Below are 23,916 nucleotides of genomic sequence, written 5' to 3'. Positions count from 1 at the left end.
GCACAAACAAATGTAACTAAGCATAAAATTGAATCATCAGCTATAGCATGACAAATATCATGTGTACTGTACATGCAGCGTGTTTAATAAGCATGATGGAATCCCAGAACTCCTTAGAACTTGATGTGTTGGAGTGAACCATCAAAATACTATGTGTATCACAAGCTCCATCTGAATGTTGCCCCATGTTGGTGGAGAATTGGGCTAAAACTAGCCTTGCCATGTGAAAGCTCCAGAGTCCGTATCTGATCCTTATCTTAAGGAAGCCCCTGTGTGCAAAGGATCTCGACTTGTTCAGGTGGGATTCCACAGTGTTTTCTGGGTCGGTGGACTGGTTACCTCTTCTAAATTGTCCCTGTGTTTGAATATATGGGGGTAGTGTGTGTGTTAGTGTTGGTATGCATGGCATACTGGTGTATTCCTACGAGTGTTGCTGGAATGGCTTTTGGATCCAGCGTGATCCTAACCAGGCTAAAAGTTTCAGGCATCTTGTAAAGGAGCCCATCGATCTCCAGGGTCGAGGGTTTGAATTCAGATCCTGACCTGTGTGCGTGTTTTCCACAGTCCAAAGACTTGCAGATTAGACTAATTGGCCTTGCCAAATTGTCATAGTGTGTGTGTGTGTGTGACTTGGCATCCTATTCATGGTATACCTATATCTCGTGCCTGAAGTCTTCTGGGATAGGCTCCAGGCCCCCCACAACCCTGTACAGGATGAATGCAAGCGAATGAATGAGTTGTGCTCTTAACAATAAGAAACATCATACTGTTCCTATTTGTGCATGAAGGCATCAGGCTTGAATGTTGCAGTCTCTATCAACATCCTCTCTCCTCAAAACCGTGGTTTGCCCCTATGCAGCCCCCCTGGGGAACAGCTGGCCATTGTGACCCAGCAAGAAGGAAGATTGAGCTTCAAGTTAAAGGACGAAGTCGTTCGTGCTGCCTCATCCTCCCTGCAAGAAGTTGGCCGATTGTTCCAATATGCCATCTGCTCTCTGCTTTGAACTTCCGATCAAAAAGCTGTCAGCACACCACTGTCGTCGTCTTCTCATTTTTTATTTATTTATTTTTCCCCCCTCTCTTGCTGCTCTTCTGCTCCCCTGTTGTTGTCGAATCTGTCATCTTGGTGGCTGTGTTTCAGACCCCTTGGTGCACTCTCCAGATGAAGCCTAAGAATTAGCACCACTGCATATTGATGGCCTGTCGCTCACACGAGGCTCAAACCTAAGAGCAAACTCATGCATTTATACATTAAAGTGACAAACCGATTTCATAAATCAACTGTCCATCAACAAAGACTGGGTTGAAGGAGCCACCTCAAAACTAAGCACAACTTCCCATTGATGCTTGCACATACTGTATAGAGCTACTATTTGACCCATGTACCCTTGGTGCTCTTCCACCTTCCTCTTAATTCCATATGGATGAGGAAAGTGTGAGGTTGCTTGTCAGGACGTTTAAGAACAGGAGCCAGCATTTTATAACAATTACTTTGTCTGAGGAAAAGTCCATAAAAAGAGCAGCGAGTGACCTGGTCTTGGAACTCCAATGATGACTTTTCCGTTTTGGTTCGGAAGCCCAAAGGTATTGAAGGTATTGAAGACTGTCCTGGTGCAGGTGAAGCCCTACCAACCACTTGGCTGCATCTCCTGTTGACTTGCATTTATATCTGCTCAATTTGGCCAATTAGGCAATACTAACGTTACACAGGTAGCCGTATGGTGACCGGGCGGCCCGCTGTGTGATCAGCTTGGCTGCCTCGTACAGCAGGATGTCTCATGGGCTTAGAAATTTGCATTCCATCTTGCGCTGGCAGGGAAGGACCTGGCACAGGTGTCTGTGTATTTGTGTGTGTATGTGTGTGTGTGTGTGTGTGTGTATGTGTGTGGTGAGCCATACTCCCTGCAGAGACAGAGGCAGAAGAGGTTCAGGATGCCACCTGGAACACATTCCAACTGGGACTGCAGCAGCTGAGCTCACCCTGTCCAGCTGTGTACCTTCAGGGTACATAAGCTACAGGAACACACACACACACACACACACACACACACAAAACGCTCAGCTGGGACTCGGCAGTTTGGGCCTAGTGTGATTCCATTCTTCATGCCAGTCACTGTGCCCAATAGAGATTATATTGCCGTAATTGGACTCACAGCACATAGGGACAGGAATGCATCCAAATACTTACAATGCATTGGCATCAACCTAATATGTGCTACTTTTGTTTTTTCCCTCTGCCCCTGTGTTCCCCCAAACTTTATACTCTTCTCCATCACTAAATTCTGAAGTGATACCACTAGACACATGCGTTCTGCTCGCAACTGCATAACAATCCTTTCCTTTTCGATTTGGATTGTCCCCCTTCTTTGGATTCCTTTCTGGTCCAGCAGTCTCAGACAAGCATGAAACACAGAAAGTCACATTTGGTGCTTGACTCTTGAGCAGATATGAAGAACAAGGAAAAAAATGAGCTTGAAATTGCCTTTTAATTTCTAAATCTCTAGGCTGAATAAAAGTGAACAGCGTTTCGTGCTGGTGCTGATATTTTCTCCGTTTGTAGCATTGTAAAGCATATTAAAAGGATGTGTTACATGGATATCTGGACAAGAGAAAATCTAAACCTGCATCCTATTTATGAGTTTGTACCCACTTTGGAAAAAAAAAATCATTTCCATCTAATTATAAAGTTTCCATCTCCAATGATAAAAGCTCTTATTCGCAATATTTCCCAAACTGAGCATACTTTTAAGACACTTTGTACACTTGTCTTTATATTATACAGTTGGAGGAAAAAAAAAACAATGACTTGTAATCTTGCTATCTTGTGTCACGTAGCCGAGGATGGGTTCTCTTTTGAGGTTGTTTCTTTTGTTTTTTTCCTTGTTACCGTCACAACTAGCTCGCTCATTAAGGATCTAAATATACAGTATATACAGATTCCGTCGTACCATTGCAGCGTCTGTTACTAAAGGTGATGTTTAAATAGATTTGATTGAATTTAGTTCTTTGGATTGTCCCAGTGGAGAAAGTTTTAAAGGGTCTTTAACAATTCAAACTATACAAGGTTTCCCTTTTTTAACTAGAGTTTGAAAAACAAAAGCTAAGAAGTCTAGTTTATGTTTTCTAAACTTGACTTACGCCTTTAAAGAGATATTTCTGTCTTACATAAAAATGTATATAAGAACATTGCCATAGGTCTTGGACATTATACATATTTTGCTGCTTTGAACACTGATCTTGTCCGTCACCCTGAACACAAGTATAATGTGATTCGGGTCAAATTTCACTATACTTGTTCCATGCAAAAATGCATGTCATAGTTCATCTCGGCAGTCTTCTTTAGTTCCATTGAACTAGCCATAAGCTTCTGCAGTCTGACCCAAATTAAGCTAGTAACTTTCAAAGTTATACTGTATTAAGTACCAATTTATCTTATTTATTTTCCCGGAAAACAGCAGGACAAGTAGTTCCAGTTATGGCTAATTCATAGGCTAATATATATGGCTAATTCAGTGGAACTGAAGAAGCTTCACACTCTGTGAGCCTCAGCTGAACTTTGAAATGCATTTTGTGCACAAAGTTGGTCTTGATTATTTACTTAGTACTTACGTTCCAGACGACAAACTTCATCTTGGTGTCCAGAGCAGGAAAACTTACAACAACCAAGACAGACTGGAAATAAATAACCCTTCATGAATCATTGATCCTTTAAAAAAAAAAAAAAAGCGTCCTTAAAAGTCACACAATCCAATATTTCATTGGAACTTGTCTTGCTTTGATTATGGACGTGGCATCATTCTGAACATTTATTTGTGCCCAGGGTCAAATTAATTTCTCTTTAATATCTCGCATTGATGGTGAAAGAGTTTGACCACTGTGAAATATCTTCAACTAGCATATCCCAAATATTCTTAATGGGGTTAAGGTCTGAACTCTGTAGTGGTCAATCCATGTGTGAAAATGATGCCTCATGCTCTGTGAACCACTCTTTCACAATTCGTATCTTGGAATACGGCTGTGCAATCAAGGAGGAAGAAAAATCCATTGATGGAAAAACCTGGTCATTCAGTACATCCAAGTAATCAGCTGACTTCTTTTTTGAGCACATAACATTGCTGACTAACTTAAGCAGCCAGATCATAACACACCACAGGCTTGTACAGTACGCACGAGGAATGATAGGTGCATTGCTTCATCTACCTCTCTTCTTATCCTGATGCACCCACCGCTCTGGAACATGGTAATTCTGGGTTTATCAGATAGTCAAGTCTTTATGCTTCTTAGCAAATTAAAGCCATACAAGTACATAAATAGAACTTTTCGTTACATGCTATTCATGTCAACATTATGAGCTAGAATGTTATTTTATATAAAATACTTTATCATTCATTAATTAATGAGTGATAAGCATGTCTTTGTATAGCGCTGTAAGTCATCTCTATGCTTACAGCTACATAGGGTGGGGGAAAATTAACTAGGCAGTATTTAATGGCTATAGAACTTGTAGTATCACTGGAGTATCACAGAATCACAGGAGGTGCACCAACTCATTTTGCTCTTACTGTGCGTGTGTGGTACACCCTGGCCCGAGTGCCAATCCATCAGTGCCACACAGTCACACACTCATTTACACTATGGGAAATTTGGGGAACCGGCGTACCCGGAGGAAACCCACCAAGCGCAACATACAAACTCCATGCACACAGAGGCAAAAATCGAACCTGACGGGGAACTGAACCAGGACCCTGGACAGTGCTTACCATTAAGCCACTATGTATATACAGATAAAATTTGATCCAGAACAACATCAGTGTACAATGTCTTGATTTCTACCAGCTACATGGGGGGAAAAAATTTACAACTAATTCTATTTTTTTATAATCTGGGCCACTTTAGGAAAAATCATATTTTTTTTGGCCAAAATGTTGCAGTTTAGGGCTTTTGTTGCTGCTCTTAAATTTTAAAATGGGTCAGATTGGCCGGAATAATACATAAGTTTTAAGAATGTAAAGTGCTTACAGTAATGTGCCTCCTTTTAAGTGTTGTTTCCAGATTTGGGCTTTGATCCATCTTAACCAGCAGAACAGCTCTGCAGAGAGCGTTTGACAAAATGAAAGAAAATGAGAAACGGTGCATGAGAACCAAAGTCAACGTTTTCTTAATGAGTGTAACTGATGGGCTTGTTATTTTTAAGCCTAGATTTATATCACGATCATTGTAGTGTTTGCTTCTTACTTTAATATTCAACACATTAGGAGGAAATCAGACTATAATTAATCCTAATATGTGTAGCTACACATTAAATATTCATCATGTGCTTACCATCCCTTTGCCATTTCTTTAAAGCTTGAATTTTAATTTCACTAGCTGGTCCAGAGAATAAACAACTACGCGAGATGCATTTGTATTCCAGAGGTCTTTCAGTAATAGTCACACTGACATTTTTACAAATGGCCATGCTTGCTAAAGTGAATGCTACAGTATACTACAGCTATTTTATCTACCATTTATGCTGTTAAGGGTGGCCAGCATACTGTAGTATAAACTCCTGTGCTCAGTTTTTACATTTTTTAACTGCATACACACCAGATCGTTAAGGATTATGCATGTTTTCTGTTTAGCATCAAAGAAGATTGCATTTTTATTCATTATAGGTTTTTTATCAATTCATCTTAGTATTTTTAAAAATATACAGTAATATTGACGTGGTTATAATATTAGCAACAGTCTGGACAATCTATCAAAGTTAACACTGTTGGTTCCATTCACATTTACTGGCTTGTGAATAAGCCTTGATACAGGGCTAAATGAATATGGATATTTATTAATATAAATTAGTTAGAAGCATATTAAATTGACAAGAATAAAAAAATGAACTTCTCATTTATTTCTGCACTTCTCTATAGAAAGCATGCCGATAGTTAAATGGAAAAGTCAAAGTCAACTTTATTGTTGATTCTGCTACGTGTACGGTACATACGTATAGAGAATTGAGATTACGTTACTCTTAGTCCCCTTACAAACAACAATAAGTACAAAAATGTAAATGTTAAATAACAAAATAGTGTTTAAAAAAAAAAGCAGCCCAAAGCTACCCCTAAACTGTCCGTATTGTTCATAGCTAACGTGAGCTACAAAGCTAGCGAGCTTCTAACACAAGATTGAAACCCAAATCCCAAGCACTACTTTGTGGATCAAAGGTTTTGTACATCCTGCATAGCACTCTAGCTTCCATGTAATGCTATTTGGGATTCAACTGTTGATAATATATGGCGTTCTGTTGTTCTCAATATCAACATCACACTTGAGGTTGTAGCGTTGTTCTGAACGTGCTGATATTCAGTACAACAGCACTCTCTCTAATGTGACATTGCATAAATAAAATAATTATATTAGATAGTGGTGCTGGATACTGAATTTTAATACTGAAGCCAATATTATTTAAGAACTGTCCTTAAGGCCAAAGTCAGATATTAAGATGCTGAGTACTGTAGCACTGTAGTTACATTCAAAGTCTGAATGCAAAGTCCACCATTTTGTTATGAACTCACCACCACACATTCCCAATTTAAGTAATAACTATCCTTAATAATGACTCTCACTCCTAATAAAGTAACAAACACAATTCATTACTTTTCTTCTTCCGACATACTAAAGGTGATGAAAGTATCTATTTGATAGCTGTAAAAGGTTTACGGTGTTACGAATATTGTTTAGGCACAAAAAGTAGGTATGGAATCTTAGTCTTTATAATAAAGATTGTTATTCCTTTGTTCCCTAAATACGTTGTTCTTCTTGTTGCAGATTTACCGCTAGTGAACCTCTCTGTTGAACCTCAGCCAGTATTGGAAGGAAACCTGGTGAAGTTCCACTGCTCGGCCAAAGCCAATCCACCAGTCACTCAGTACAGGTAGAACAATTTATACATCCAAATTAGAATCAATCAAACTTTGTGATAGGAAAGTCTTTTGACTGAATTTAAGAACTGGAAAGGAAGTGATCGGTTTACGTTGGATGTACAATAGGCATCTGTGAAGATTTTTTAAATATTTATTTAAATCTTTTGCAAACATGCGACCTAAAATTTGGACATCCTGACGCTTCTCTCTAAACAGATGGAACTAAGAGCCAGCTATTTTTTTTTTTGTACTGTACTTGTACTTTCTACCAAATTGTACTGTACGTTTCCTTAACTCCCCCCACACACACCAGGCTGTGTTTCACAATATACTTACAGGCAGAGGTTTTAAAAGGAAGGTTAGTAGGGTATGAATTGAGTAAAATCCCAAGTGCCAGGAACCACTTAGCATCAAGTCTTTCGAATTGTAAGGAAGATGGAAAGGATATTTCAAATGCCCACAAGTGATCGCACTGAGAAGCCTTCCTTCTGATTTACTTTGACTATTTTTTTATATATATATATATAATACACTATAAAACCCCGAAACCATTTGGTTTACTTATTGATTTAAACCAGAAAGGAGAGGTGCAGCTTTGGAAATCAAAGGTCAACTTTTTTTTTTTCTATTTAGTCTTACTCCTAAAATGTTTTAGAGGCCATGTTGGCTTCTTTTATTTATTTATTTATTTATTTAGTTAGTTATTTTTATCTAAAAGACGGAAAAAAGAGAATTTATCAAGCTTAGGTAAACAGCTTGTTGGTTGTCACACACTTCATTGATTCAATAAGAGGACAGAATATATCAAAATCAGTGGTGTTTAAAGTAGAATTGTTTAAGCATTAAAGAAAATACAATTTTCTTTTTTCTTTTTTTTTGGCCTAATCCATTATCAGGTGTCCTTCGACACTGATCCGGCTTATGGGATGGTTTTAAGCTTTGACACATTATCTCTGATTATTACCAATAAAAATTTTTGTGTTCTTTTAAATGTATACACCGATCAGCCATAACTGATAAACTAGAGCTTGGGGCCCTCATGGCATGGCTCTGCAGGGCCACTGGGGGTGTGCTGGGGTGTCTGGCACTATACCATTAGCCGTGGATGCTTTGGGTGCTGTGGGTTGTGGGGTGAGGTCTCCGTGAATCAGGGTTGTTTGTCTGACCGATGGCATGGATGCACAATTGGATTGGGAATTGGGGTATTTGGAGGCCAGATGAACGACCTTGAAGTCTTTCCCAGGTACACCCTGTGAGCTCCGGGCTGGGTATTCTGATACTTTTTTTTTGCCATGGCCAGAATTTGAATTTTTCACCGATTTACGTGGCTTTTCTGTATTCTGTGTGATCAGACAGAATGTGCTGCCCTTTGGTCCCATGGGTGTAGATTGGTGACCATGATCCTGTCACCAGTTTACTGATATATAATTGATAATCAATGTTTTTTCAAGTTCAATTGAATGTGGTGTTAATGTTAGGGCTGATCAGTGTATATCTATACACAAAAAATTTACAAATATAAATTACGTGAGGGCTAAAATGTGCTCAGGAGACGGGGGTTACTCATTGAAAGTGATACAAAGGCAATGAAGGACCAAAGGGAGACTACGAAGCACAGAGAGGTATAAACTCTAGTACATTAGGCAGAGAAAAGTAAAGAAACAGACCAAGTGATATGTGATGCAAGTTCATCCCTCCTGTGCATGTCAGGTAAGAGAATTCTTAAAGAAACTGCTGCTCTATATAACCCCCCAGGCACTTCACTGACTTCTCCTTAGTTTCTATTTCTGTCAAAGTCTCTACTATCTTGGTCCCAATTAAGGGAGTTTTATTGTCTTTATCTTATAAATCCTCGCATGCTAGACTGGCTTTAATGTTAATACTTAATTAATAAACACTTTCAGGACGTATGTCCTCCCATTATAAATTCTCAACATCTGCCCCTTGTCAGGTCCTGCCTTCAATTTATGGTTTCACTTTTGTGAGTTTAAAAGCACTGTTGATTGGCACTTGCCTTGATGAATTTCAGAATAGGAAAGTAGTGAGGTGCAATAACAGAACTTGAATCAATAATATAGGTTCTTTGGGGAACTATGCACCACGTTGTTTGAAACTTCACGGAGATCAGTGTGTTTGAGGGGTTCTGGGATGCACCAGTTAGTGAAAGAAGGTAAACAGAGGAACTCGAGGAAGACAAAGAAGATATCTACAGTATCATATGAGACAAAGAACCCGTGATGCTGCTCTGTCCTTCCACCAAATGAAGGAACAAAATTCCCTGAATCTCTTGTGTCTGCAATAATTATGCTGTGGTTGTTGTTTGTGTATTTGCACTGCTTTGCCGAGATTTTGTTTTGTTATGCATCTCCATACTAATGTCTCAGAGGTGCTCAAGATGATGCTTTCCTTCCCAGGCCGACGTGCTGCCGGGGGTTTTATGTGCACACACAAAAGATAGAAGATGCTGCTTGTTTGCTGGTGACTGCCGATCCCCTGTGACTCTGTCTATGCTATTGGAATAGGTATACACACCGAGCAAATTGCTTGGAAACAGGATCTAAGAGCCAGGGGTTTGAGTGTTAAAGATTTCTGGCACTGTGTCTGTGCTTATGATGTTGTAATAAAATGACCCCCCCCCCCCCCGCCCCTCAATCCAAGTAAGTCTTTCCCGCCAGAAATAACACATCCTGAATATTTTGCAGCATGGATAGGGTTAGACATGATGTCATGGAGGGAAGGAGGTTGGGGGCTGGAGTGAGATAAATTTAAAAACAAGATGCATGTTCTACTCAGCAGAATATTGAAATGTCAGTCACACCGCTGTAAAGATGGGAAAACATATCAGCTCAATCAACAAACCCACCTTTGTCGTTACGGCACCCTGATGGATATTGTGTGACTGCCAATCAAAAAGATGCCTCTGTATGGACGAATCTCTCATCTTCAGGCTCGATGATATTGAAATGTCTCTGCACCTGAGCAACTCCCCAAGTGAAGCAAATATCCTGTCAACTCTGATCTCCAACAGCAAGCTCAAACACACCCAAACACTCTTCTTTTGAAAATACCTGATATTCAGAATGAATTGGGTTTGTTCCAGTTGGAAACTGGAGGAGCGCTAAGGTTTTACATCGCTTGAATGAAACTAGGATTTGGTTTCAGCGTTAATAAATATCTATCCTTGGTAGTACATCAAGGTTGGTATGGAACAGAGCAAGAATAATTTGTGTCTCACAGCTCTAAGAGCCTTGATTTGATCCTGACCCTGCGTGTTATTACGAGTTCTCAAGTTTCTTCCGATCGTCCACAAAACATGTCAGTATGTGAACTAATTATGGGTAACAGCCTTGAGTTAAATGTCTACAGTAATGCGCAAAAGTCATGAGCTTCCTTTCCTTTCTTTAAATTTTGCTTCCAAAAATATTTTGCTTTTGCTTTTCTCCGTATTTTGCTTCCTTTCTTATATTTTTTAGCCTTGAGGAATAGTTCTTAAAGGACTTTTTTGGCCCTCGTTTTCAGTCCAGTCCCTGTACCTAAGAATTTTCAGAGTTTTTATTTTTTTTTCAGTGGCATATGAATTATTTAAGCATGAATGATGATGACAGATGATCAAGCCGGTGATTAGTATACCAGTGATGCTGAATGCAGAGGTTGGAACAGACGAGAGAGGAAATGAGGTTGCTGCTGTGGTTGTTACGTCAATTTTTAAATGGTAACTTTAGGCACTATGCAGCTTGTCACAATAAAACAGTTTTTCCAATTTCATTAACTTTATCTAATATACATCATTTTATTTAATTTGAAGAAATGAGTGGTGGCTCATGACTATTACACTGCCTGTACTGTATGTGCATAGTGTCCTGTAATAGACTAGCATCCCATGCAGGATGTATTCCCAGCTCATTCTTATCCAGTGATTCCAGAAAAGCCTTGGGATCTACAGCAGCCCAGGTATGGGCAAAATAACACCCCTTTGGACAAACCATTATCCCAAATTATTCAGGCGATTACTTAGAAGCTAGGAATCTTAAAGACGTAGCTAAATAATGTTTACTACTTATAATCTAAGAAAAATTAAGGAAACAAATACTTTTGGAATATGTAACTTTTTTGAACAGGTAATGGTTTCTCTCTTTCTAAATAGATTATGTAAAAGGATGTACTCAACAAAAACTTAAAATCTATGCCATTTAAACCCCTCGATTCTAATACCTGGGTATGCCACTCTCACTGATTGGAAGTGATTCAGCTAGAGTTTGGAGAAGTATATTTTAGTGTTTTACCTCCTGTTCCAAAATGATCTCCAAAGTATTCATCTACGGAACGATGCACTAGTGCAGATCATGCAAGCATTTCAAAAACAAACAACGTCTGTTTGATACATTTTCTGCAGCTACTGCTTGTCATCATTACAAGCTCCTTTCATGACCCATGATCTTGTGGAAATAGGTTTTGAAGATCGTGCTGAAGATTGGATGGCATGCAGTACAGTACACATCAGGAAAACACTCTGAACATCTGGAAGTGCAGCAATGAATAATACGGTTTCATTTTTAAAGCAGCAACTTTGCCTTTGATGCTTGATAAGCATCCCCAGAACCCATTGGAAAACAAGGAAGAATTATAGCACTGCCCGTCTATTGAGAAGGTGGTGTTAGCAGGTGACTGCTGGTCTAATTACTCATAAAGACAGAGTTTCAGGCTGCAGCACTGCCTCTTTTCCAGGAGCAATTATGTCTGGGATTGAGGCGACGCAAGCTCCCATCTGCCCTGGTTTGAATATTTTTGGAAACACAGGTGTTTCTAGGCACATTGAGCTGACAGAGTCCTCAGCCACCTTCACACAAATAATACTGTTATTCCAAGGCGCTGTGTTTTAAATTATTCTTATTAGGCTTAGAGTTGTGGAGTTAATGAATGTAGGTCATGCTAATTTGTAATTTTTGCATCTTCTGTTTGAGGAACATACCTGCTTACTTCTTCTTTTTTTTTTTCTCTCTAAAGTGTAATTATGTGCCATCTTTCCTCTACTATGAGGGAACCAGGACATAATGTATCAGTGTTTTTTTTTTAATTATTCCATGCAGAGATACTTAATCTTCTATTACTTTTGCCTTTTACTAATGAATCTCACCTCAGATGCCAACAACCCTGGTGGCATTTTTACAAACTGCTTCAGAAGCAGGACAGGAGACGAGGCAGGATGCCACAGGATGCTGCCTTCCAACACAAACGAAGCGCCTCTCATGTAGAGATGCATCGATTCATTAATGCCTGCCTCCTTTGTGCTCTGGATGAGTGGTGCTATTTACTAATGTTAGGAGGGGTCTGCGTATTTGTCATGTCGAGATTTGTTTTCCCCAGCAGCGTAATGGGAGTGTTTGCTGTCAACGTTCTAGCAATGCGCTAAAAAACATGCTGAGGCCAACAGGGATCAGTCACTTCAATGATTCTCATACCACACATTGTCTCCGAGACTCTAAAACCACGAGCACATTAGAGGAGCCACTTGTCATTGTGTTTTCAGCAACCAGGCTATATCAGACAGCCAGACATTTCGCTTTGTTTTCTTCTCGGCTAGGGAGGTATTTGGATCAGGATGGCGCTTCTCCTGGCACTGCCGTGGCCACATGCAATATGGTGTTGTGATTTTCATGGCAGGGTGGCTAGCTCGAAATGAGTGCTCATTCAACTCCATTCAACTGACAGGTCGTGTTAAGCTGTTGGCCTTTTTTCTTTCGCTATTTCAGCTCTGAAGCAAATTGATCTCGTCTTCAGCCTCACAGAAGCTCGACTTGCAGTTATTATGTTATATTATATTATATTATATTATATTATATTATATTATATTATATTATATTATATTATATTATATTATATAAAGGGGCTTTCAAGTAAAACCAGGACTTTTGATTGTGCAGAGTACCAGAACACAGTTGTAAGAGTAAAAACTCTCTTTATTTCTTTATATAATCCCCTTCTACACTAATGCATTCATCCCAGTAGTTCTCTAGTGCTTGAATACCATCAAGGTAGAAAGTTTTCTCAAAATGCCAGAGCCATGACTGGACTGCCTGCTTTCATCACATCCATCACATCAAACCATGGCCTCACACCATCTCCTTTAATGGCCCAACCATGTGAAAATGGTTTAAAGTGAGGTCATTCATTATTCAAAGTGATCATCATTTAAGGATGTAAAGGATTTTTTATTTTATCAAAAGTCCTGGTTTGACCTGAACATCCTAGTAATATCATATCATATCATATATCATATCATATCATATCACATTCAAATTGTAGACGAACCCACTTTCTTTATGATGATCTTTTCGAACATTTTCGACAGGTGGGCCAAAGGAGGTCACGTGATCAAAGAAGTATCCGGAGACACCTATGAAGTCGTAGTGGACCACTCCTTCTTTACAGATGCTGTTTCTTGTGAGGTCACCAACCCACTCGGGAGTACAAATATCAGCCGTAACGTGGACGTCTACTGTAAGTTTTCTGCTTAACCTTGTTTTTTTGTTTTTTTTCCCCATTTACTGACTCTTTATCTCTGCGTTGCAGTTAATTTCAAGCATGCCTAATGTTAAAAATACCAGAAATAATTCACTTTTTTTGTCTACATTCAAAGAAAATGAAATTGCACATTCTGGACCAGTGTCGTATCCATTTCTCTGAGTCAGTGCTTTTTTATTGTAGTTGGTCCTCGTATGGCTGCAGAGCCGCAGTCCCTGCAGGTGGACCTGGGTTCGGACGCCGTGTTTAATTGTGCATGGACGGGAAACCCATCACTCACGATCGTGTGGATGAAGAGGGGCTCTGGAGTGGTAAGTTCTTAATTAATTAAGCTTTAAACTTCCTTACCCCATAAAGAAACCTTGGTTCATGGTTACTTTCTATAAACGTATTCATAACTTGTTTTGATGCATTTATAAGTCCTTAAAAAGGTTATGATCGTTGCAATGTTATAGTGATCATTGTTAAACTTTATGAATCATTAGCATGATATACAATGTACAATAAATGGCGTCCATAATTTATATATATATATATATATATATATATATATATATATATATATATATATATATATATATATATATTGTAATGCATTATGTCAACAGTACTATAAACCTTCATATTCAAGCAACCAGCTTCATTTGATTTCATATAATTTTATAGTGCCAAAATATTTATCCAGTCTATAGTATGCTAAATTGATTTTTAATTACTCAAAATAACTTATGAATATTATTACATTAGCAATCTAATTACCTTTTACTCTCCTAAGTAAGCAATTTATTAACACCATATTTTCAATGTCTGTAATATAATCAGGCAAATGATGATATGAAGGCAGGCAACTGTCTTACAGCCTAAACTTCCAAATTTAGAATATGCAGGTGTGTGTGTGTGTGTGTGTGTGTGTGTAGGTTTCCTTTCTAGCGTGTATTTTCAGTTCAGTGTACCATCACAGCTTTTTCAGCATGGCCACTTCGGGTTCGATTATTCCAGAGTTCTCCTTGTCCCTGTTCTGTCATCTCTAGGGAAGCTCGTTGAAGTTTTGGTGCCTGTCACACCACTCTGACAGTTCACCGCTTCTTCCCTAAATTAGATTTTAATAATTCAAAAGGAGAGCCTTTTTAAGCGAAGCTGCCTAAAAGTGCTATTTAATTTACAATAACCGTGACCATTGTCTTCCGCTAAACTGATTGACTTATATAACCTTCGGCTTTTTAACCCAAGGTGCTGAGCAACGAGAACATCCTGACTTTAAAATCAGTGAGACAGGAGGATGCAGGGAAGTATGTCTGCCGTGCTGTGGTACCTCGAGTCGGGGCTGGAGAGAAGGAGGTTACGCTTACAGTGAACGGTACTTTTATGATTACTATTATTATTAATGTATTTATATACTTATTTATTTATCTTCTTGTTTTTTTTTAAGTATGTGACATACATATGAGTGAGGATTAAAGCGATTTAATCGTTTTTTTTTTTTGTTGGGTGTAATAAGCAGTACTTTCACGCTCAAGCTCCTAATTACGGGAACCCACCTCTGCTGACCTTGATTATTGACCGTATCCTCAAGCCGTAAATCAGCTAATGATCAGGTGTTGATGCTGAATTAGTCAAACTGGAAAAAAAAGAGAAACCTCTTCTCTGGAAGTTAAAGCACATCTGTGCAGAATAATACTAGGCTTAGATGAGGATTCAGTGTTTTTAAGAAATATTGGGCCATAAACTCCTTTCTGTTACTTAAACATTATATTTAATCCATTGACTGATTGACTGATCGAACGAAAAAATAGACTAGAGCAACACCTGACTAATATATAGCAAATGTTTGAGAAATGTGTGTCCCAAGGAATTTGCATGCTTTTTATAATTAACTTTATTATAGGCGGCATAGTGACATAGTGGTTAACACCGTGGCCTTGCACCTCCAGGGTCAGGGATTCAATTCCCGCTTTGTGTCTGTGTGTGTGGAGTTTGCATGTTCTCACATATGCTTGGTGGGTTTTCTCCGGGTACTCCAATTTACTCCTACAATCCAAAAACATGCAGATTAGGCTAATTGGCGTTAACAAATTGTCCATATTGTGTGTGTGTTTGTGTGTGTGTGTGTGTGTGTGTGTGAAGGCGAGAGGTGGTGTGTGAAGGGGCATGGTGTCGAATTACGTGCGCGTCTACACATAACGACAGACTGAAACAGAGAGGGAGAAAATGGATCTTTAACCTCTCTAACGAGACTTGCTTTACATGTGCGCTGTACACACACGTGTGTTTATAAACAGTACACACGTGCTGTACACACGTGCTTACAAACACAAAATAATATCACAGTGTTACAGTAAACAGTACACGCGTGCACAGATGTTGATTATACCAGTAAGAGACATGTTGATTATACCACTAAGACCCGTAAGAGGAAACGATTACCCACAATTTCGAAACGCAAGAGAGAGAAACTCAGTTGTGATCACGTGACGCACGGCGTCAAAACAAGAAGCGCATGCGTGAAACATGATACTCGGTACTCGAAAATCAAGACTAGTACGTTTTTCAAGTTAAAATTTATAAAAAAAAAATCTTTGCTGGTTTTGCGGAACACTCGCAAACCGCGGTACTCGCGATCCGAGGTTTCACTGTATAATATAATAATAATAATAATAATAATAATAAGAAGAAGAAGAAGAAATCCAAATTCAAACCATTTGTTTTCTTATTCAATGAAAAACAACCTAAAAGTAACACAAATGATAATAAATAAATAAATAAATAAATAAATACACCCCCTGTCCCAAATAAATGAATAAATAAATAAAAAAAAGTTGAAACAATAAAAGGTGCATTAAAGCAGATTAAATTCTCCAGGGTTGGCAGGAGGCGATGATGCTCAGGCAGAGGCAGACTAATGAAGGTTGCAGGATAGTGGGAGACCCAGCTTCTCGCCGATAAATGACTTCATTACGCCTGCTTGATATTCAAGCGGCAAACATTAACCACAGAGCCACTTTCACTAGAAGAGAGCTTTGTAGGCCCCAAACACGCCGTAGCTTCCTGTCATCTCCTAGCACCATGCCTCAAGCTGATTATAACCACGCATTTCAGCCAGTCTGTTTGTTTGCACTATAAAGGGACAGAATCCACTGCTAATGTAGTTTGGTCAAAGTAAATTATTGAAGTTGTCACCGGTAACGTTATTACAACGAGTAAATAAGCGCGGGATACAGAACTCCTTAGAACTTAGAGCAGATAGAGAATAAAGTGAATAAACAAGAGTGAAAAAACAGATTAATGCCATCAAGTTAGTTTCTTTGAGTTTATTTTTCCCTGCTTATAGTATATTACTTTCCAAGTACTGTACTACATTCATTATATAAACATTATTTCATGATGTTATTGCTTTCTGATGTGACAAATAAAGTCCAAAAACAGGATCTCTGCAAGGTTCAGACAGATTAGAATTAAAGACTTTATTTTTCTGTTTATCCATTTTCATTACATGACTGTTTCATTTAAGCCACGCAGCCTGAATCCGTCTTTGACACGGCGCAAAAACAGGATCCGTTTGTATCTCGTCAATAATTCAAACCCACTCTTTCTCAGCAGGCCATTCAGGGGAATGTGTTGGGCATCACTCATCTCGAATGCAGCGTGTATTCACAGCTTAGGAGGCTGAATTCTTTCAGATTTGGACGTGAGGGATGTGGAATACACACTATTGCTTTTTTTTTTCTTCTTTTACTTACCACGAGCTCAACCACATGAATATTTACTCTTTTTTTTATTATTCCTATTCTTTCGATTTTACTATGATTGCAATTAAAAGGTGAAATGTATCATGGACCTAGAGTGGAATGTAATGCAGTATATACTGTATTATACTCTATAATATAAAGTGCCTTTCACAGGTTGGATAAAACATGTGTTAATGCTTTATTTAAAGACAAACTAATCAAACCCAACCAAAGTGCAAGTCCTTGGATATAATGCTCTATTCATCCCGACTTATTTCTTTAATAATATTTACTTTGTCTAGAAACTTTCACTAAAATTGAGCAATAAATCCCGTCTTTTATTTTAGGTTATGGCGAATAATTACCAATAACGTACCATTTGCAACACGTCGTGATACTCGCAGGCGAAGCACAGACTATGGCCTTGGCAGTCCTGCTGCACGTAGAGGCTGATTAATTAGCATTTGGATCTGAGTCATCGCTTGTGTTGGCACATGCACGTTCCACGAGCAGAATGAATTCTGGAATTCGGATGAACAAGACCAAAGTTCAGTTTCATTTGTAAACATGTCACGCTGTGGCATTTAAATTTCGGTTTCACATTATCTGTCAGGCCAACGTTCACAGGGCTAGGACAACTGTACAAACGAACATGAGCTTAGATAAACATTTACCGGAGCTGGCACGAGCCAGTTGGCATGGATACTGCTTTTAGATTTTTTTTTTGTTGTTGTTTTATATACATATACTGCGATAGGAAACTTTTTAGGCTAAGTTACAGACTTTAGCTCAGTGTATCTGCAGTGTCAAGAGTGTCATGAAATACTGCATAATAGACAAACATGCATTTTAAATCAAAGAAATTTAGATGTAGTTGTTACAGTCTCTGTTATTGAAAAAAAAAGATACATTTACATATATGCAGTACTGTATGTTAACTATTATTTATATATAGCATACGAATGCCACACCTCATGAATTTTTTACCTTGGACTGAAATTTTTCAAGAGGTTTGCATCGGCATACGAAGAATTTTAAGCACACTAAGCGCGCGAATCTTGCCGATCTGAGCCATTCAAAATGTTTTTGTCCTTGGAAAACAGTGTGTCAATGGAAAGCCAAGTGAAGAGTCAATGCAGTGAAGCAAGTGTACATTTTCTGTGGCATTTTTTGCATTTTGTGCCAGATTTATTAAAGGCATAGCACCATACTGTAGGCCTCAATAATTTTATCAAGGACAGTAGCAAGAAGAAAAGGAAGCCGCTTTCAGTTTCATTTTTAAAGCAGCCGGTGCCAAAAGGAATCATAAATTAAAAGGTTCTTAAACTTAAATTAAGGTTACTTCTTTTGCATGTCTTTTTATATGCAAAAATATGATTATAGTGTTGGAAATTGGTTATATTGGTAATATTTTTGGATGGCTGAATCGGATTATTTGCATTTACATTATTTCACACGGTGAAAATGCGTTTTGCAATCCGAAATTCATACTGTATGTCTAGGTGCTACTGTATATTAAACTATTCTGTTATTTATTTATTGAGGAGTATGGCCTGAAATGTTTAATTCCTTTTTAAACAAAGCAATTTACCAACACCTACATTATGCTTTTACATTCATTAATAAGACCACATAATATAAACATTGATTATTAATCATATACAATGTCAGGATTGTAGAAACCCAAGGCTCATTCATGCCTGTAAGGAGCAAAGGCCAGCCTGACACAAAGCCAAAGTGGCACAATTTGCTGAAGAACATTGGAATCAGTAACCCTGCTTGGTCACACCTTTAAATGATCGATTCATTTCTGATTAGTGTTGAACGCCATGCACCACACACTCTCTGCATTCCCAAAACCACTGCTTTCTGTGACCGACGATCGCAGATTTACACCCGGAATTTTCTCTTCCTTTTATGCGTGGTTGCATTTCAATACAGATACGAAGATAAAAGCTTTCCCAAGACCCACTCCTTATCCCTGGTGTTTTATGTCACTGAGCCGTGCTCGGAGCGATAACGAGTGTAAGACGGGGGTGATCAGAGCTAGGGAAAGGAAGACGTAAAATCCCAAGAGTTCTTTCTGTTCTTTCAAGCGTTACAAGTGCTGCGTCTAAACGAGTAGTTTTGCGCTAACAATTAAACCACGAGTTTTCATTATTTGTCAATAATTCCGCTGCGTCCTCGGTCACACGTCACTAGTATGAAAAGCTCCCTCGGCAGGCTGGAAAACAGCTGAGAGATTCTGAGTGTTCCCCCGAGCCGGCTGTAATTTAATTATAGACCAGCGCTAGCAGGGGAGGCAGTTAGCAGAAACCGTGCTAATGGATACATATTACTGTTGTCCCATAGTCCCCGCTCATAGACAGCGCCTGTTTGCTGCATGTGTATTCTCAGCCTGTGCATCAGGTTTAAGTTTGAACTTATATTTCAAACTGAACCATATGTCTGTCGAAATCAGGTTGACAGACATATGAGTCAGTTTTCTTTTTAGTGCTTGTACAACATATGTCATTGTTGTGGATGTCTGTGCGTGTGTGTGTTTGTCTGTCTATATGGTAAAATAGTATTTCTTGAAGGTAGCTTGTGCACACAACTGACAATAATTAATGGCAAATTAATTTATGCACAATTATCACACAATAATTTATAATTTATATCACCAGATAAATGTATATACAGTATACATTTATATACAGTGTGTATATATATATATATATATATATATATATATATATATATATATATATATATACACACACACACACATCATAACATCACCTGCTCGTGCTAACTTCAAGAAGAACTATGTTTTACAGGAATATTATTATTATTATTATTATTATTATTTATATATATAAGAGTAGCGCTGTGTGCCTGTTTTTTAATCCCACGTCCTCCTGCTCTCGCAGATGCTCCGTCCACAGGACTTTAACCCCCTCCTGCAGTTATTTCTGTCCCTACTGTACCTTCCTGCAATATTTTCTAATAAAAACTCACTTTCTACTAAATTTCAGTAGCTAAATAATTAAAACTCTTAAGTAATCTTTTCATTGTGCACCTTCATTGTGCTCACCTAGAAAACTCATGCAGTGGAAGAAGAATTACTTCCTTGCATGAGTTTATTAATAACAATATCAATATCATCTTTTTAAAAGAACTATTTTCCTCCCTGCTTTTTTTATTTATTTATTTTTTTACCTTTTTCAGAATTTCTTTCAGGTTTAGAGACTTATTGATTTTCTCAATGCAGTGGCATCTGTGTCAAGGGCTAGGAAATAATAAGGCAGCAATTAAACAGTCAGTTCATGTGTTGGAAGCAGGAGAAAATGAACAATGATCTGAGCGAGCTCAACAAGGGTCAATTTGTAATGGCTAGACGGCTGGGTGAGAGCATCTTCAAAACAACAGGTCTTTCTGTGTAAAGTGTTCAGGACGTACCAAAAGTCATCCAAGGAAGGACAACAGATGAACTTGGGTCACGGTCATGCACAATTCTCACAGTATTGCTCAAAAAAAGTTAAAACTGGTTTAGATAGAAGCGAGTTAGAACAAACAGAGATTTATAGTTTGTTGATGGGGCTGTGTAGCTGCAGACTGGTCAGGATGCCCATGCTGACTCGTGTCCACTTTGAAAAGCATCTACCATTTGCATGTGAGCATCAGAACTGGATCACTGAGCAATGCACCACTTAAGGTGGTCTGGACCGATTAATCACTTTTTTTTTGTTGTTTTACAACATGTGGATGGCTGTATGCATGTGTGTCACTTACTTTGCTTAGGAATGAGATGGCACTATGTGAAGGAGGCAAGCCAGCGGAGGCAGTGTTATGCTTTGGGCAATATTCTACTGGAAAATCATGGGTTCTGCCATTCATGTTGATGTTACTTTGATGCATAACACCTACCTAAACATTGTTGCAGAACAAGTACACCTTATTATAGAAACAATATTCCCTTACATCAGTGGCCTCTGTCAGCAGGATCATGCAATCTGACACCCAGCAAAAATGGCTAATGAATAGTTTGAGGTGCTAACTTGTGGTGCCTCCAAATTTCCCAGATCTCAGTCTGCATCGGTGGGATGTGCTGGACAAACAAGTCTGATCCATAGAGACTCCACCTCAAAACTCACAGGACAAGAGGTCTTGTGTCCAGTCCTTTTTGGTGACAATATTATGTGGTTTTAATGGTATAGCTCATTGGTAGATGGATAGATGGATGGATGGATGGATGGATGGATGGATGGATGGATGGATGGATGGATGGATGAATAGATAGACAGATAGATATGAAAATGTTCTTAAACATGTTTATATTTACTTAAAATATGTCTTAGCAAATGGTCAAGTAGACCCCAAGAATCTGGCCAGTTTGTTTCAGTAACATAGGATTAGTATAGTATCTAAGTAGAAGTAAGTCATGGTCAAATTATTATGTAAATATGGATGATATAAAATACTATAGATTTTTTTTTAATTATCAAAATGTTCTGGTGGAAATACAAAGAGAGGATTCCTGGTGCCATCTTGTGAGTAATTATAATGTGATTATAATAAGATGTGTGTGCAATGCCTAGTACAGAACTATCAGTACTACTACTACTACTTCTACTACTCCTAATAATAATAATAATAATAATAATAATAATCATAATAACAACAACAACAACAACAACAATAATCATCATCATCATCATCATCATCATCATCATGATGATGATGATGATGATGATGATGGTTGTTGTTGTTGTTGTTATTATTATTATTAACAACAACAACAACAACAATAATAATAATAATAATAATTTGTATCCAGGTATACAGAGATTATAATTAGAGATTGTACAGTACATCGTGTACTTGAGTAAAAGTGGAGATTCCCTGTGGCAAGTCATGCAGTTACACGCAATAATCAGCAGGTGGCAGAATTCCTGCCTAACATGTAGTTAAGTAGGAGAACCACTATTTGCTGCATAATGTAGTGGAGTAAAAGTAAAAAAAATTTCCTCTAATAATCCTACTTAATTAAAGTACAAATACGTGCAATATGGAGTTAAGTTACAGTAATGGAGTGAATGCACTTTAAATATACAAACCATGAAGACGAAGTCAGTATGAACCTCATGCCACTGGTACAGAGTGCACAGCAGCGTAAATGATAGGTGCGATGCCGCTTTGTCTTGTGATCCTCATTTTCATCCCGTTGCTCCTGAGGGTTAAATGTGGAGTGATTGTGCTGCGGCATCTTTTGCAGAGATCTCAGGCCTGCTGAAACTCTGATGCGTCTAGAATTTCACACACGAGCGACATTAGCATTTGTGAGCATGATTTGGTTCACAATTTGGTAAACAGAGAATGGGTATGAGGGAGGCAGCACACACACACACACACACACACACACACACACACACACACACACACACAGGACATGAGGGCCCTGTTTTAGACAGTTTAATCAGCCTTTACTTAATTTTAAATATTTCCCTTTTTCCTACTGGTGAATTTTTATAATTTTACTCATTACTCAAAAGTAATATCTCTGATGCATGTGTAATAGATTCCTCCGAGTTTATTTGCTTGCTCGTTTGTTGTTCATGTAATTGCATATATTATGATTTGAAATTCTTCTTTCTTTTTATAGAGCTTATAAAGTTGATCTCACTGTGAGTATGCAGGCTGAGGTTGTGTGCATGGCTCTCTATCACCACCTACTGCTTTCTCTCTCTCTCTCTCTCTCTCTCTCTTCCCTCCTCCTCCTCTTCCTCCGCTTCAGCCCTCCATGCTCTGCGGCTGCACGATAAAGCCACCTAATTATAGTACTCATTTGCAGCCTGATCATCAGGACTGATTCTCGTGAGCCTCCAACACTGGCCTCCTCAGCCAGCAGGCAATAATCTGGATTTGTCCTCGTGCCACGTGCCCTCGTGCCACATGCTCGCACGTACGCACCGGTAAAAACACTCAGATGGGCACATTAAACTTGGTTCATATACCGTCCATCTTAGCTTACGGTGGCACCCATAGTGCAGTATGCATATTGCCTGCATACATTGGCAGCCAGGGCGGACGCGATAGTGAGCAGCATCCAGTTTTCATAGCAGTTTTCTTCTGCATTCCCTCCACACTCCATCTGCCAGCCTGGCATATAAATGCTTATGTATTTTAATAAGAGGCACTTAATAAACTGCAATTAGAAATCAGCAGTGGTATGTTATAGAATGTGACTGGCAGGAAGCAGGGTTTAGCGTGTGTGTGTGTGTGTGTGCTACATTATGTTCACAGGGACTGTTTATAGCTGCTAGAATGTAATTAATGAAAGGAAATAATGTGTTTATGGGTGTGCAACAATGATAGATGTACAGTAGCTATAAGTTGAAAAAAAAGTATTACTGTATGTCTTTCTTTAAGAAATTGAATTATGGATACAATAATGAACCTCATTTTGATTATTTCCCTAAAACAGCATCCCCAAAGTTTTGCATTCCTGAAAGACTAGTTCGATTAAAATCTTTACCCATGTCGTTTTTAAAGATTCTTGGCGTATAATTTGTTACTTTAAAAACAAGAACATTTGAATGAAAGTGTTAATCAAGTGTAAATCCGGAGTGAGAATTCTACTAACATGGAGCAGTGGTAGTCATTGTCAAAGCCATCGCCATGGAACCGTGTTATACAGCGGCTTCTCATACACTGAGTGCTGAGTTCAGGAGATACAGACGATGATCTTCACTTCTCTTCACTTAGTTTTCTCAAACCCCCACTGTGCA

At 38.6% G+C, this 23,916-nt stretch overlaps 1 protein-coding gene across 3 annotated transcripts in view; it reads left to right on the top strand.

The window, feature by feature from the left end:
• Positions 1 to 23,916, top strand: part of kirrel3b (kirre like nephrin family adhesion molecule 3b) — a 229,674-nt gene that overhangs the window by 190,141 nt on the left and 15,617 nt on the right. For all 3 annotated transcript variants that reach the window (XM_053501084.1, XM_053501083.1, XM_053501082.1), the window contains exons 6-9: positions 6,805 to 6,910; positions 13,249 to 13,397; positions 13,605 to 13,732; positions 14,652 to 14,778. In XM_053501084.1, the coding sequence (XP_053357059.1) occupies positions 6,805 to 6,910; positions 13,249 to 13,397; positions 13,605 to 13,732; positions 14,652 to 14,778 (510 nt within the window). The remainder of the gene's footprint in view (positions 1 to 6,804; positions 6,911 to 13,248; positions 13,398 to 13,604; positions 13,733 to 14,651; positions 14,779 to 23,916) is intronic.

The sequence above is a fragment of the Clarias gariepinus genome, chromosome 7 (assembly GCF_024256425.1).
Source record: "Clarias gariepinus isolate MV-2021 ecotype Netherlands chromosome 7, CGAR_prim_01v2, whole genome shotgun sequence".
NCBI classification, from domain to species: domain Eukaryota; kingdom Metazoa; phylum Chordata; class Actinopteri; order Siluriformes; family Clariidae; genus Clarias; species Clarias gariepinus.
The sequence above is the reverse complement of the archived record's forward strand: the minus strand, read 5'-3'. Positions and strand labels throughout refer to the sequence as shown.